The 16,320-nt window shown below is 41.3% G+C and overlaps 1 protein-coding gene across 1 annotated transcript in view; it reads left to right on the forward strand.

The window, feature by feature from the left end:
* SLC22A18 (solute carrier family 22 member 18) overlaps positions 1-10,143 on the forward strand; it is a 75,044-nt gene extending 64,901 nt beyond the window's left edge. Inside the window, exons 9-11 of the mRNA XM_063289353.1 lie at positions 451-552; positions 5,648-5,768; positions 9,228-10,143. Of these exons, the coding sequence (XP_063145423.1) occupies positions 451-552; positions 5,648-5,768; positions 9,228-9,415 (411 nt within the window). The 3' untranslated portion in view covers positions 9,416-10,143. The remainder of the gene's footprint in view (positions 1-450; positions 553-5,647; positions 5,769-9,227) is intronic.
* Positions 10,144-16,320: the final 6,177 nt, after the last annotated feature.

Genomic DNA, 16,320 nt, shown 5'->3' on the forward strand with positions numbered 1-16,320 from the left:
GTGTAACCTTTTCTTAAGCTGCGATTTCTTAATATTATCAGCACAATATAATTTCTTTAAGCCATTTGGAATATTATGGGCACTCTTACAAAATTAATGTGACGATGGATTTGATCAATTGCAAAACACCTGTGAACACCTGTGAGCTTTATATTCATTTTAAAACTTTCATTAAAAAATAAAATAAAAGTAGGCAGAGTAGGAAACATGCTGTGTGCCACAGAATGTATTGGCAGGCACATAAATCATCTCTGCCTGCCCTGTTGGGGATCCAGGTGATAGAAGACATGAACATAATGCTGAATACAAGCCATTCAGCCAATTGAAGATCTCCTAGATCTAGTGGAGTTTCTGGATCTCATTATTCTGCGGAAGCTCCTTCTCAGTATGAGCCTGTATTCAACCTCGAAAATTCTGGGGGGGAAAATATGTTTTTTCTCTTTCCCCCAGGTTGTCCAGGGCCTAGTAATTGGACGATTAACCAATCGCTATACTGAGCGGACTCTGCTGATGCTGAGTGTCCTTGTTTTGTGTGGCGTTGGCGCTGCTATGGTAAGACTCAACACCATTTGGTACTGCTTCTGATTATGAAGCACTGGAGTAATGTCCACTGTAGATTGTGCAGGTGAATGTCAGAATAGTAATGGGAAGTAAACAAACCTTTTATCTGTGGTGATGGTCCATTCATATGGGCAGCAATAATCCCAGTGAAACAGTGAAAATATACATGGTTTTCCCAAAACCCAGAATGCAGTCTGGCTGAACTGGCTCAGCACTTGGGTTCATATATTTAAAGTTAAAGGGCCCCTTTCATACAGTAAATCTAACCTAGGACCAAAAGTTTCTATTATATGATTTATTGGATTTTAACAGTAACTTCAGTACTGATCACAACATGATATTAAAACGTGAGCAAACTAAGCTGTGATTTGGAGAACAAAATCAAGTTTAGTAAGAGGTATATTGAAACACACAGATACATACACACTCAGCATCTCACTTTTGGTACACCTGGGAGAAAAGGCTTACTCTAGGAAATGGGCCACATAAACCTTAAAGAGAAGGGACCAGAAATAGGTTCCAATAATTACTACTGATAGAAAAGTGAGACTGAAGTCCTCTTTGCAAATAAAACGTATTTGAAAGCCCTGAGTTTAAGCATCCAATAAGAAAATGTCTATCTCTTTGCCTCTGAAGAAAACAGAGAGCTTGATACAATTTGAACTGAACACCAGGAACATCCATGCCTGAACAAAGAGTGCAGCCGATAAAGTTACTGATATAAAAAGATTTATAAGGAAGACATTTAACAAAGATCTCAAGCTACACTCCCGTCATCCACCCCCGTGGAATCACTTCCCCTCAGCAGCCTCCAAAATATGCAGGGCTGAAATTAACCGAGGCCAGCTGTGCTGAAAAGGAGCCCTGCAAAAGTTTGGGTAACAGATGAAGGAGAAAAAATGAGGTGAAATAGAGAGCAAGAAACAAGATGCCCCAGATTTCAAACTGGGGCCAGACAGAGTTCAGCCTGATAACTTTTCAGAGGAGGCATCTCGGAAAGAAACAATGGTTTTGGAGAGAAAGCCCGGCCCAACAATAAAAGAGCTACAGAAGGTTCAGGCTCACTTCAAATTAGTTCATAGGTGAGAGTTGACAGGAAAGATTTTCTACGTGAAAACTTAGAGAGCTGTTACTAGTTAGAGTAGGCCAGAGGTGAAGATTTGTGACCTCTCAATGTTGCTGAAACTACAACTCCTCACTGATCCAGCTAGAACAGTCAATGGTTCAGAGATGCTGGATATTGTAGCCTGACTACTTCTGAATGGCCACCGGTGCCCATCCCTAGAGCTAGTCTGGAAGAATAATCATGCAAAAATCTCCTAAAATGAGAATGTTTTAAGTTGTCATCTAAGTTCATTAATATTAAAAAGGCACCCCTCAAATTTATTTTGGGGACTGCTATAGCACTAGAGAGTATGTCTGTGTATGAAGAGTAAACATCAAGCATTTTCCCTGAGCTTAGTGGGCTGCTATTGGATCTTTCTCCCCATCCCAAGATCTTGAACTCCGTGTATTGTAAATGCAAAGAAAAGGAAGACTGGGGACAGAGCATTATTTCATTTCCAGGAAATCTGAAAGAAGTACAGTGTTTATTTACAAAGCATTCTTACATTGCTGAAGAGAAGGCAAGGCAGCAGATTGGGGTTGGACAGGCAAAGCAAGAAACTGAGCTTTAAGAGCTAACATGCAGGGCAGGGGTGCCCACAGGGTATGGGCAAAAAGTCAAGGGGGCAGCCCCAACAGTGCAGTCAAAGTTCCACCTGCTTTTTATGTGAATCTCATATGCAACTCACATAAAAATGGGTGGAGCTTTGATTGCACTGTTGGGGCTCTATCTTGACTTTTTTTTTTTACCACAACCAATGGACACCACTGATGTAAGGGCCAACAACAGCCATTTGCATTTTAGCAACTTACCTTTATTTTCCCAAGTCTTTTCTAGGATCAAAGACTTTTTCTTCAAGCAGCGCAACCAAAAAGCTCAGGAAACTCTCATTTACTGGGCCATTGACTTCAAAGAATTTTTAAAATAGAGAAAAAAGATGGCAGGGATGGAAAGCTCATGTGAACATTTTGCCAACAGTCCCACAGCTCCTCAGAATCTTTAAAAAGGCCTTGGTGTCTTCTGCTTTTTTCCCCATGACTCTTGGTTCCTTATTTCTGTGGTCAGCCATTCGTATTTTGTGTTATCATGAAGCATCAGACTTTGCATTATCATGGCAGCAACATATTTGACTCCTCTCCTCTCCTGCTGCATGCTACAAAATGAAAAGGTAGATCATATGATAGCCATGGGTTATATTTTTATCTCAGAAAGATAGACTCTAGACAAAACTCTTATCAGACACAACTTGAAATGAAACACAGATTATTGTAAAGATTTGTTCTCCAAGCTGTACCAGAGGTTTGCAGGATGCATATTATTGGTGCCTTAAGAAACAGCAAGTTGTCTGTGAACAAGGCAGATAAGAGCTGTCATAAAAGTAATAAAGGCGGGATAGGAAAAAAATTAAATAAATAAATAAATGAACATAGCAGAACAGGGTGTTTGTCTGTCTCATCCACTATCATATGGTGTGAATACCAATGACTTTCTACAGACAAATCTTTCCCATCAACTGCTACTTGATCCTTTCAACTCAGAAAGCCAGGGATTGAATTAAAGACCTTCTGCACACAAACTAGGGTGTCTACCACTGAAAGTCTCCCCCAAACTGAAGAATTCATAGAAAGTCATTTCCAAATCTAAAGCCTGTGTCTATGTGGAATGAAGACTTTAGGCATCTATACTACAGTATTAGGAAATGATTGTCCTTGCCATTCTGTATATGCAAACTGATCTGATAACTGGAATACATTCTAGCTCATTAAAGTTCAATTAAGTGAGCAAGCCAAACTGGTTCCCCAGATCCTAAGTTCCATGACCCGCCTTTCATATATTTTGACAAGCATGATTTAATGTTAATTATCTGTGCTGGTATTGCTGTGCATATCATATTAGGGAAATATGTTGCAAAGTTTAGCCCCGAGATAATTCTGGGAAAGGGTTTTGAAAAAGAACCAAAAAAGTGCCTAAATATACTGCTTTCTTTCTTGAGCTAAAGCCATGTTGGAAGAATATTTTTCTCATATACAGTGTACACTGGTGCAGGCTGATACAGCAAACTTTGAGGGTAAATGATTGAATCAGTCATAGAAAATGTGATGCCCAACAGGCCCAACCCATCCTCTCAGGGCTCCATCAAGTCCTAATTCACAGGGGATCAGTTATCCTAGGAGATGAGTCACTCTATGGATATTTGAAGGTCCCTGAGGAAGATGATAATATCTGATGGAGAATGAACCAGGCAATTTAAGTCAAAGCACAGCAGGAAATATCAGGTCAAATTGTTAAAATCTGGCTAAGTAATTCAACCCAGCAATTCAACCCAGAAATCTTATTCAAAAAGTAGTTATCCATGGGGACAATGTACAATTCCCAGATAACCTTACTGGCCCAAACTTTGTTTTGTTAGGGTAGTTATTGAAAGATGTTGTCTTAGAAGAGTGCTAAAGCCAACAGAGTGACAAAACCAGTACTGTGATTAGGTCTGCCATCTGCATAGAAACGTCCTGGACTGCTAAAAGACCCCCATTTGTATATGGCAGTCTTTGACTCCTGTGAAACTGGAGAAATGAATATTCTGCTGAGATTTATCCTCTAGACCAGAAGCTGTTAGCAAGGACCCTCAGGTACTAATACTTCTTTCCCATTAGGAATAGCCTTAGTCTTCTCATCAACTGTCCCTCGTGTATTTAAACTAGAAGAACCCTAATAAAATCAGAAATTAAGCAGTGGAGTAAGCAGTGGAGTAGGTCTCCTGGAAGGAGGAGACATACATATATTAGTAATAATCACACCAGCATGTTGTAAGGATTACAAGTTTCATCTACAATATGTGACTATCCGAAGATTTGTGGCAGGTCAGCTGACACTTCTGCTGAGACTATGCAAACATCAAGAAAAGGGAGTAATTTCTGTCTACGCTGTTATGTAATAGTGGAGGCAGGAGATGCTATAGATAGCACCAAAGAAGCTCCCCATTACTGAACTGACAGCATCAGTTCTCCTGCCAACATCAGCAGCCTTCATCTATGAGGGTAATTATCATGTCTGTAATCATGTGGTTGTTGGCAGATTGCTAGGAAAGCCTTTGGCCCAGGAGAGATCAGAAAAGTCACACACCAGGCATTTCTATAAAAATAATTTTTTATTTACAGAAAGCAAAACATATTTAAAAGCTTCCGCATTCTTACAGGCTCTCAGTGAGAGCGGCTTAACTCTCTACATGCCTACACAGAAGGGAAACTGAAACTAAAACAAGTCCAGGCAAGTTCTTCCCCCCAGGTGCAAAAATTAACAACTGAAAAGGGGACAGTTAAATTCAACCTCTTCACCCGGCCAAAACGATTAGTTACCATAGTAATCTTAATCTGTAGTAGAAAACATTAACAGTGGTGGCCCAGCGTTGGCTATGATACCCACCAACCTTCATAACTACCACTTTGGACTTAAAGATACAGATAGTAGTTGCAGCTCCTCTCAGGTGCACATTGTTGCTGCTGCTAGACGTTGTGCTAGTGAGTCACCCGGTTCCTGTGATGGTGGTTCTAGAAGCAGAGAAAGTGAGTTGTGTCAGGTCCAGAAGATGTCAGGTTGCACCAGAGTCTCCTGGGGTGAAGAAACCAACATCAAACTGCCACTAACTGAAATACATAGATGTGCCCCGCCATAAAAATCTAATAACTGCCTAAACAAATATTAGCTGAGCTTCTGAATAGCACCGGTGGCCAGGATCTGATAGGTGTCTCTTTATTTAACAAGATGCCTTCTCCTGAGCAACCAATATTCTGCTCCTTGGAAAACCTTTCACCCAAGCCCAGCCCAAGTCATTTATGCAAAGAGAATGGAACAGAGGGGTTCCTCTGCACTGATACGTCTTGGGACAAGTAGATTTGAAAACATTTGTGGAACATTTGGTAAGATCTTCCTGAATACAAATATCTCCTTTTTGTGACCTGCTACTGCTTTTCTTCTTTCTCACAGGTCCTGATGACTAGTGTATTTCATTATTGCCTCATTGTGCCCCCCATGGTGTTCTCCTTCAGTATTGTCGGTGTCATTACTGATATCATCCTGACCAAATCAGTCCCTGCTTCTGATACAGGTAAAGCTAACTCTTCCCCATTTCTGATTAATTGTAGTTTGGTTTTTTTTGGGGGGGGGGGTTGGTTTGTTGGTTTGTTTTTTGGATGTGCTGCTTAGTTTTGATTCACTGCTTTTAAAAGATGTGCATTGGCAACTGTCTGGTACATCATGGACTGCCTAGGAACTTTTTAGAGCTCTGCAGGAAGTAATGTTATGTTCTAAAGTCTCTGCAGATCTCACATAATAGGATGCAGAAGAAAAGGGTCATCCACAGTGGAGTTGCATATCTGCCAAGCCGGTGACTACCAGCCAGAATCAAAAGAGCTGGAGTTGCAAAAATGCCTGCAAGGGAGCCAGTGACCCATATCACTTAATGACCCAGTTGTTAAAGAAGTAAAATCTTGCAGCATTTCCTGAGATTAATTTTCTAGTGAATGTTTATGCAAAGTTCTTTCTGCCTGGACGTTGGATGCTATGTGACCCTGTCTGCACCTCCCACCCCACCCCACCCCACCCCACCCTCAAGACAGATCCACTCCACCCCATCTTACAGCCAAGCAACTCCCATACTGTACCTAAGTGCTGCCTTTCTCAACCGGCAGCTGCAATCAGAAGTGTATTCATAGCCATTGAGATTATATGTAGGGTGATGGCAGTAGTCATGCATATGGGCCACACATGGAAGGGCTAAATCTCAGAGCTTCAGGTGTCTTAGATGCTCCCTTTCTGAGGAATCCCTAGCGGATGCACAAGAGCAACATTCTGGCATTTAGCAATCTCCTTTGCTGTGGCTTAGGAAGCAAGATATGATTTTTATGATGATGGTTTCTAATAATTTGCTAGATTGGATTTTATGATGTATGAATTTTGGTAAGCTGCCCAGAGAAACAAAATGGATTATTATTATTATTATTATTATTATTATTATTATTATTATTATTATTATTATTATTATAACTTCACTATCTAAGTAAATAAATATTAGGAAGAGTCTCACTTCTCTGTATCAGATTTTAACAAAAACAGAGCTGAAATTAAATTTGATTTTGCCAGACACATCTGTATTTATGGCCTGGGCATCCTCGGCTCTCACTCCCTATTGGGTGCTATCTGAAGCTTTTGAAACGAAGGGGGGGGGGGGTTGAAAGCAGCAGCTGCAAGTGGCCCAGTTTCTCAAAAGAGCTTTTGTAAGGAAGACAGAGCCTGCTCAGCTTGCTTCCTTGGCCCAGAGGGCAACCTGAATCACATAAGGAAGCCAGTTCAGCAGCTTATCCTGAGTCTGATTTGCGTAGATGATTATGAGTTGACAATTGAGAAGGACTGCTTACGTCTGCTTAACAGCAGCAGAAAACTAGAAACAGGGCTTAGGAGCAGAGTATACCAGAAAGAGGATCTCAGGTTCCAAAGGAATGGAAGGAAGGGTGCCTGTGGGCCTGAATGCATGTTGCAAAAAGAATAGCCTATGGGTTTCTGGCCCAACCCCCATCCAGTGAGTTATGTACAGTATATATGTGTCAAACCTTACAGCAAGAGAGGGCCGGTGGGTATTAGATGGGGAATGAGGAGTCACTGGCTGAAACATGTTTGGAATTTGTGCTATATTTAAGTTTGAAATTTTGAACTGAGGCACAGAAGAGCCTTGAACATAAGCTTGTAGCTAGCGCAGTTCCTATCCTTTCAGCTCTGAAAATAAGTGATTAATACTACAATGCAAAGAAGGGCTGGCCTTCAAAGAAGAAAGTCAGTTCGGGACAGCATGTGCCAATGGAGAAAAATATTAAACATTTAGCCTATTTTTACTAAATCCATAGCTAGCAATTACTACAGTGCAAGTGACTCCCAAGCTAACGCAGTGATTAAAAAAGCTTCGGCACCCAGTTTTATCCAGGGGTGGAGCTGCACGTTACCTCTATCACCTGTAGATTTCCTCCTTCACACCCAACAGCCATACTCTGTCAGTGGAAAGCATCCCACTAAATGACTGGTCCTCTTGATGAACTCTTGGTGTGCAATTATTTTCATTCTTGCTTTGCTGTCAAACAGGTAGTTGTCTTCCAGCTAGGATGATTTCCAGTTAATTTAAGAAACATACATAAGAAACGTACATCAAATAGATCTTTCTAGATGACACTCAAATCAAGCGAAACTCACCATGGAGTTAATACATAAATCGTGGTTTCACAGATCAGGAATGAGCTGCAGCCTGCTCTTCTTTTTCCTACTCTGGATATAAGAAAAAGGAAACTTCTGCTTTCAGTAGTGAACCATAATTCTGTGTTTTGTCCAAATGCAGGTCACCAGCTATTACAACAAACCAGGAACTGAAACCATAGTCACATGATATCTATCATCTATCTATATCTGTCTGTCTGTCTGTCTGTCTGTCTGTCTGTCTATCTATCTATCTATCTATCTATCTATCATCTATCTATCTAAAGTTATCCCAGGTTTAAAAAGCCCACAAAATTAAAGCAACATTCAGCCATATTTGCACATATTTAATTATTACAGAGGTCAGTAGAATAAAACTAAACATATATATACATTTTCTGGGGGGAAAGGGAAATCTACTGTAATGCTGGTAAAATAGCAAGTGCTATATTTAAAAACTGACTGCCTTCATACATTATTTCAATCACCCAAGAAGTCCAGCAATGTGTAGATACTACAAAAGCATATTTATTTGCCAATTATTGAGGTAGAAGTTTATTAATTTCATACTCTGCAACTATGTCACCTGAATTGGGGCCAGCATTAGAATGGTCCTGTTCACCGAACACTATTAAGGAGCCATTGGAGCAATTAATGTGTTGGTCAAGTCAGTTAACCCTCAACTGGTTAATTTGAACCAGTGCACAGGGTTAAACTAGCTTCACCCAGTGAGCTGTGTTGTGGGAACCCAATATGTTGACCTACTTGCCTAGTCATCTAGAAAAAGAGGTGGAGGGTCAAGGACTGAGAAAGCAGACCTTTCCCTTACAGAATCCACCGCCAAGATCCAGTGGCACAGAACACACCTCCCAAACACTGATTGGCTGTAATGGCCAAGCCTCACCTGCTGCTCCCTACCTGGCCAATGGGAAAGGGCTAGTGATGGCATGAAGTCTTGCCATTATTATTGTTGTTGCTGTTGTTTTAAATTTATTGGCCCCCAACTCCAGTGGACTCTGGACGGCATACAAAACCAGAATATTCTCGTCATAAGGGCTCCTGGGATTCCAGGCAATTCCTGTAGAAAGTGGTTGCAGATATTTCCAAAATGCTTAGCCTGGTTGTGGGCTGACAGAACCACTAGTAAAGAGATATGGCTGGAAGAGAAGCTGATTGGATCAAGCTTATTCTAGCAACAGAGCTGTTTACGGTCAGGTGCATGTCTTTAAAAACTTAAGACACTGATCTTTTTAATCCATTGGAACTGGTGCAGATCCTAAAATGAATTTTCATCTATGCTGTCTGATTCTTCCACTGTTTTTCTTAGGTGCCATGCTGGGAATTAGTGCTTCAGTTACTCCACTGATACGGACATTTGGCCCAACAATGGGAGGATTTCTATACAGAAGATTTGGGGTTTCCTCCTTTGGGTATTTACAGCTAATAGTGAATGTATCTCTCTTTTTTTATCTCTTGAAGAAGAAGATTCCTCAGAAAGAAGAGAAAGCTCAGTGATTAGTTCCATGAATACTGTTGATATAAAGAACAAGAAGAGTCGTGTGTTAAACGTATTTTCAGCCATTTGATTTTTTTAAAATCATATTTGATAGGTAAGAGAGTAATTTATATCAACATGCAGGAATGCACAAATTGTTGGGTAGGAATTTCCAAAGATAAGTAGTGTTGGACCAGTCAAAAGCCCAGTCTGAGTTTAACCCTTATTCTGCTGTTCCCAGAGATGCTTCCAAGGGCAGCTAAGAAATCAGCCATGAGAACAGCAGCATCTTTCTAGACATGTTCTACAATTGTTGATGTTCAGAGCAAGGATGATTCTCCCCCAGGGTGGGAAACACCCTTGACCCAGCAGGGAATCAAGTAGGTGGGTAGGTTGCAACCCCCATGTGTATTTGTCACAAGGCTACAGCATTTTTCTGGCTAAAAATGGCTGTGGCTGCCATTGTTTCCCTCCCCAACAGCATGATATTTTCACTTACATTTTCTGCTACAATATTTGCCACTGCAGAAAAGTAGCTGGAGTGCCTGCTGAGCCCAGTGTCCTGGTTCAACCATGACCTTTCTCAGGGTGAGGCATTGTGGGCAAGATTACTGACAAATATTGCATTTTTATCATTTACCATTTATATAACACCGGAATTACTACTTAAAATGCAATAGCGGTATACCATTCTGTAATAAACACATGTGGTTAAAATATCTGGGGAAGTACATTTTTTGAAAAATCACTTTAGAATGCTGTACTTTGGAATACTATAGGCTAGTGTTACTATTATTATTTATTATCACAGATTCAAGGCAGTTTAAGCTAGAGAAAGTACAAAGAAAAGGAAAGATTTACTTGTTTACACAACTGTATTATCTCATCAAGATAGTGGACTAGATGTAATGCTAAGCATGCGCCTGGCTATCCTGACACAAGAACATGAAAACACACACGGGGAGAGCTACATAGAGAGCTCCTTTTCTCTACTATCCAGCAAATGCTGCTGGAGTCCTGCACCACAGTCCAGTTTTTTGGTCAACATCATTTGCTCCTAGTGATGTTTGATGAGAGACGACTTAGATTGTTACGTTGTAATAGAAGCCCAAATGGTAAGTTCTGTTGGATAATACTAGAGCTAACTGTGCAAGCAGCCATTGTCAGTAATACTTACAAGCTTAAGGACATGCTGATTTCAGCATTAGGTAGGTGCTCCATGATTAATTGGGTACAGTACATATCTCACCCAAGCCACAACAAAAAGTTCACTAAATAGACTGAAGCAATCCTCATTCTGAGTTTACACATAATTCTAGGCCATGATTCCCTAAATCATGGTTAGATGAGTAAGTCACAGTTGGTTGACTTATTGCATTCTGGCTTAGCAAGTTGTGTGAATCTGACCTGTATGTGCATATCTGCCTGTTTTCCCAGCATAATCCCCTTCCATTTTACAACCATCTGCAATGCAGAGATACTGGCCTACTTACATGTTTGAAGTAAGGATTTTTAAAAAAGTGTTTAAAGTACTTTGAACACTCAGAAGGCTATATGAACACTGAAGGTATTATTAGAGGCCTTGAGTTCATTCTAAGCCTGTCCCTCCTTGTCTGAGTGTTACAAATTATGTATTCAAATTACCTCTTCATAACACAAGCTGATGCTTCCTCTTGCTTACTAGAGCTAAACTTGGAAGGGTACTTGAACAGGATGATATTGCTTCTGGGCAGATACAACACCAGCTGGTAGTTACAGGTTGTCCAAGCTTTAGAATCTGAAAAGCAAGATCTGCTCAAAGAGACCATGAATTAGAAAGCCATGAGGCTTTCTTCCAACTCTGTTGGCTGGGTGCCTGGGCTAGAAGAGCCAGTTGGCTTAATTTATGAACCATTCCCCTTGCTGCACAGTGCCATCCCTACCAGGGCTACTCAACCTGATTGCTGGGGAGGTGGGGCAGTGGAGTTCCTCCAGCTTGAAGCGTTGAGGGACTTCAACCTACCTTCTCTCAGCAAGGGGCCTGGAGTGGCCCAGGATTTCATGGCTGTCATGATATTTGTTTGTTTGTTTGTTTATTTATTTATTAATCTGATTTATATGGCTGCCATCTATCCAAGAAACTCTGGATGGCAAACAAGATAAAGCAAAAAAACTCAAAACTGGATCAAGGCTCACTAAAACCACAACATGCCAAAGTCCTCATGCTAACACCTCAACCCCAAAGCCTGGGGAAAGAGCCAGGTCTTCACGACCTTGCGAAAGGCCAATAGAATAGGAGCTGTCCATATTTCAGGAGGGAGACTGTTCTATAGGACAGGCACCATTACAGAAAAAGCACATTTCCAAGGACCCACCAGATGACACCCTTTTTATTGATGGTACCTGGAGCATGCCCACTCTGCCGGATCTCGTGGGGCAGGCAGGAACCTCTAGGAAGAGGTAGTCCCTGGCTCCATGCCATGTAGGGCTCTAAAGGTAATGACCAGCATCTTGAATTATACCCAGAAGCCTAATGGGAGCCAGTGCAGCTCACATAGCAGTGGTGTTACATGGGTGTACTGTGATGTGCCCGAAAACTGTACCTGCCACTGTATCCTGGACCTGAATGGATTTGATCCAACATATTGAGGGCCTGATGTACATAAGAGGTCTCACTTCTGAGATTTTTGTCTTGGGCAGATGCAATGTGATTTGAAAGGGGGAGGGGCACTGAACCTTGCTCCTTCCTGGACCAACCATTTGCTGATTGCTATAGAGTTCTGTGGTATGATCTCTTTCTGCAATATGGAAGTATCTATTAAATTGGTCTGCCCCAGGTACCTGATGGATCCTGTGAGTTTTCAGAGTTTTGAATTGGGGAGGTTCTGGAGGTTCTGGAAGGCAGCTCAGCCAAGACTCTTCACCCCCCACCAGAATAAGGAGCATCTGGAGCACTGGACCAAATTGCACCACAGCAGCCTCACAGATCCACTGCAGCCCAATTCAGAAAGATTAAGATACCTAGAGCACTGCTGGAGGAAGTCCTATCTTGAGTGTGACCAGACACTGGTATGAGTCATGTTCAAGCCTTGTTGTTGTTCAGTTGTTAAGTCATGTCCAATTCTCTGTGACCCCATGGACCATAGCATGCCAGGCCTTCCTGTCCTCCACTGTCTCCCGGAGTTTACTCGAATTCATGTTCATTGCATCGGTGATGCTCTCTAACCATCTCATCCTCTGCCGTCCCTTCTCCTTTTGCCTTCATCTTTCCCAGCATCAGGGTCTTTTCCAGTGAGTCCTCTCTTTGCATTAGGTGGCCAAAGTATTTGAGCTTCAGCTTCAGTATCTGTCCTTCCAATGAACAGTCAGGGTTGATTTCCTTTAGGATTGACTGATTTGACCTCCTTGCAGTCCAAGGGACTCTTAAGATTCTTCTCCAGCACCACAGTTTGAAAGCATCAATTCTTCAGCACTCAGCCTTCCTTTTGGTCCAACTCTCATAGCCATACATTACTACTGGGAAAACCATAGCTTTGATTATACAGACCTTTGTCGGCAAGGTGATGTCTCTGCTTTTTAATATGCTGTCTAGATTTGCCATAGCTTTCCTTCCAAGAAGCAGGCGCCTTTTAAGTTCATGGCTGCAGTCACCATCTGCAGTGATCTTGGAGTCCAAGAAAATAAAATCTGTCACTGCTTCCATTTCTTCCCTTTCTATCTGCCAGGAAGTGATAGGACCAGATGCCATGATCTTAGTTTTTTTAATGTTGAGTTTCAAGCCAGCTTTTGCACTCTCCTCTTTCACCCTCACCAAGAGCCTCTTTAGTTCCTTTTCACTTTCTGCCATTAGGGTGGTATTGGTGGCATATCTGAGGTTGTTGATATTTCTCCCGGCAATCTTAATTCCGGCTTGTGATTCATCGATCCTGGCATTTCTCATGATGTACTCTGCATATAAGTTAAATAAGCAGGGTGACAATATACAGCCTTGTCATACTCCTTCCCCAATTTTGAACCAATCAGTAGTTCCATGTTCGGTTCTAACTGTTGCTTCTTGACCCGCATACAGGCTTCTCAGGAGACAGGTAAGGTGATCTGGTACTCCTATCTCTTTAAGAATTTGCCACAGTTTGTTGTGATCCACACAATCAAAGCCTACATGGTGGTAGTTCAAGAGGCAGAAAAGAAATATTGTGTAGACCAAATGCCACCCAGCAGCCCTTTCTAAGGCAACTTGCTTCCTTCTAGAGAAGGATGTTTGCCAAGATCATCTGAAATGCAACTGAAGAATTCTCACAGCACTTAACAAACAAAACAACTTAGATCTGAGAGGAGTTGGATCTCCAGTACCAATGAATATGACTGGGACCCTCTCTTGTCAAAGGAACTAGGATCATTTTTAGTCTGTGAGTCCCAAGAAAGTGGATAGGGTCCTCTGTAACGCTAGCTCCACCACTTCGGTTGGAACTCTACCTTTCAAGTATGATTAAGAATTCCCATGAGGTGGCAGGAGCTGGATCCAAGTGGTTGGCAACACCTCTTTGAGTGAGAGGGTGTTTTTGTCACCTCTGAAGGAGGCTGTAATGCACCCCTTGTTCAAGAAATCTTTGCTTGATTGGTCTGTTTGGAATATTTATAGACCTGTCTCCAACCTTCCTTTTCTTGGAAAGGTTGCAGAGAAAATGATGCCCTACAACTGCAGAGACATTAGAGGAAGCAGATTATTTGGGCTCCTGGAAGTCAAGGTCCAGGATGGGATAAAACACAGAAACTGTATTGGTTGCCTTATGGATGACCTTCGGAGAGATCAGGATCAGGGGAGTACAACCCTTCTGGTCCTCTTTGATCTCTTGGTGGCTTTCAATGCCATCAGACAGGGTATCCTTCTGGATTTAAACTTCTACATGAAACCACTGAGGAAGGTCATTCATCAGCAAGGGGTATCAATATGCTGATGATTCCTGCTTATACATCTTAACCCCTGACCAACTGGCAATGCAGTGACAGTGCTGACCCAGTGCTAGAGGTTGTCAGGGCACTAGATGGGGAGGGACAAAATCTGATTGAATCCCTCCAATATGGAGTGGCTTTGGATTTGTGGGTCTAATGATTCCATTTTACACCCATTCAGAGGAGTACAACCTTTCCTGGGCAGACTCTGCTCACAGTGACTCATGCCTCAGTCATCTACTATTGGATTACTATAATGCACTGTATGTGGACTTGTCTTGAGGAACATTTGGAAGATATAGTAAGGACAGAATTCAGAAGTCCAGGCAGTTATGTGTGCATCCTAATATACTGGGGTGTCTCTGCTTCTTCAGGAATTGTATTGGTTACCAGTTGGCTTCCAGGTGGGACTCAAGGCACTGGTCATCACCTTCAGAGTCCCACATGGCTCAGACTTGCTTATCTGAGGGACTACAGATGAAAAGACCAACTCTAGCCAGGTCCCATCCCTACAGGATTGTCACCTGATGGGGCCTCAGAAGCAGGCATTCTTAATAGCCTCCCCCACTCTTGGAAATTCTCCCCTGGAGAACTTTGATCAGCCTCATCCTGCCTAGGTTTAAAGACCTACCTGTTCTGTCTTATGTAAGAGAAAGGTGTTTTGTTTTTTTTATATTTATATGTATTTGGGGTTTTGAGGAGAAAATACACACACCCACACACACACATTATATGCAGCCACCGAAGGCCTTTGGGATGGGTAGCATACCAGCAAGTTAAGTACAGTAAATAATATAAATAAAACTAGGTTCAAAGCATTCTGATCAAGCTGTTGATTTACTCAGATATAAAATTATTAAAATGTGTATTATTATTAAGGGTCTGTGTTCAAAATACTGTTAGAAATACACAAACTACAAATAAACAATCACAAAAGATCACTATATCCAATATCATTTTCCACTGAATAATTCTCATGAACTGCATTATGTTTTTCCAAACTGAATATGACAAGAATTCATGATGATTTAATGCTCAAAAGTTCATCACAATTCAGTAATTCTTACCTAACAGATGATGTACAGTATGTATGTTAAGTGGATACAAAAGATGGCACAAATATTTGCATGGTCATGCGTCCTTCAAAGGAAGTATTATGCACACCTTTCCCCTGGCATGGCTAATTTTATGTTCCACTGCTTCAGGCGGTCAAGAACAGGTGCTGGAAATAAGCATCCTTTTGTTCTGGAAACTACAGTGCCTTTCTCCTCTTTCTGGTCTACCATTACTCAGTGCCACAGGGAGATTGGTTGCTATTCAAATGGATGAGTTTAAAAACCAATGAACTTAGGAAGGACAGTAATAATTCAGATTTGGAAGGAAACCTATCTGAAACGTATAGGCTCAACCAACCAAAACCATAGTTAACAGGAATTCTGGTGGAGGCAGGGAAGGACAAGCTTATGAGTTTTCACTTCTTTCTTGAAAATGTATGCTGGAGAATATTGTGCTTCTCTTACCAACTCACAAATAAGATACAGTAGATGATGAGCACACAATCCTTACTTCAAAATACCTGTCCATTTTGTATGCTCCTGATAATGTAACCTGATTTAAAAGCTCAAAAAAAGAACTTTCAAATGAAGCATGCAGGAGAATCTAACCTGCAAGGGTATCCGTACAATGCACGTTTATGTTATACTCTGGGCTAGGTAGACTAAAAATATTGGGAACAAATAATGAATGGATTTTCCTTTAAGTAGATCATGGCACAGATAGTCTTCTGGCATTTTTTTAAAAAAATATAATCCTAGACAATTTTTTTGAGAAAGTAAACAGTGAATAAATCTGTTTATCACTGTTTTGGATTAGTAAATTTGTACTGAGATACACAATGAGTCCACATTGCATAAAAATGGATTGTATTCCTGGCCAAGCTATGCCTTATCGTTTACGCATACAGATTCTGTCTTCTAGCAAACTGGCTAATCACTTG

Source organism: Candoia aspera, chromosome 1, assembly GCF_035149785.1.
Source record: "Candoia aspera isolate rCanAsp1 chromosome 1, rCanAsp1.hap2, whole genome shotgun sequence".
In the NCBI taxonomy this organism is placed as follows: domain Eukaryota; kingdom Metazoa; phylum Chordata; class Lepidosauria; order Squamata; family Boidae; genus Candoia; species Candoia aspera.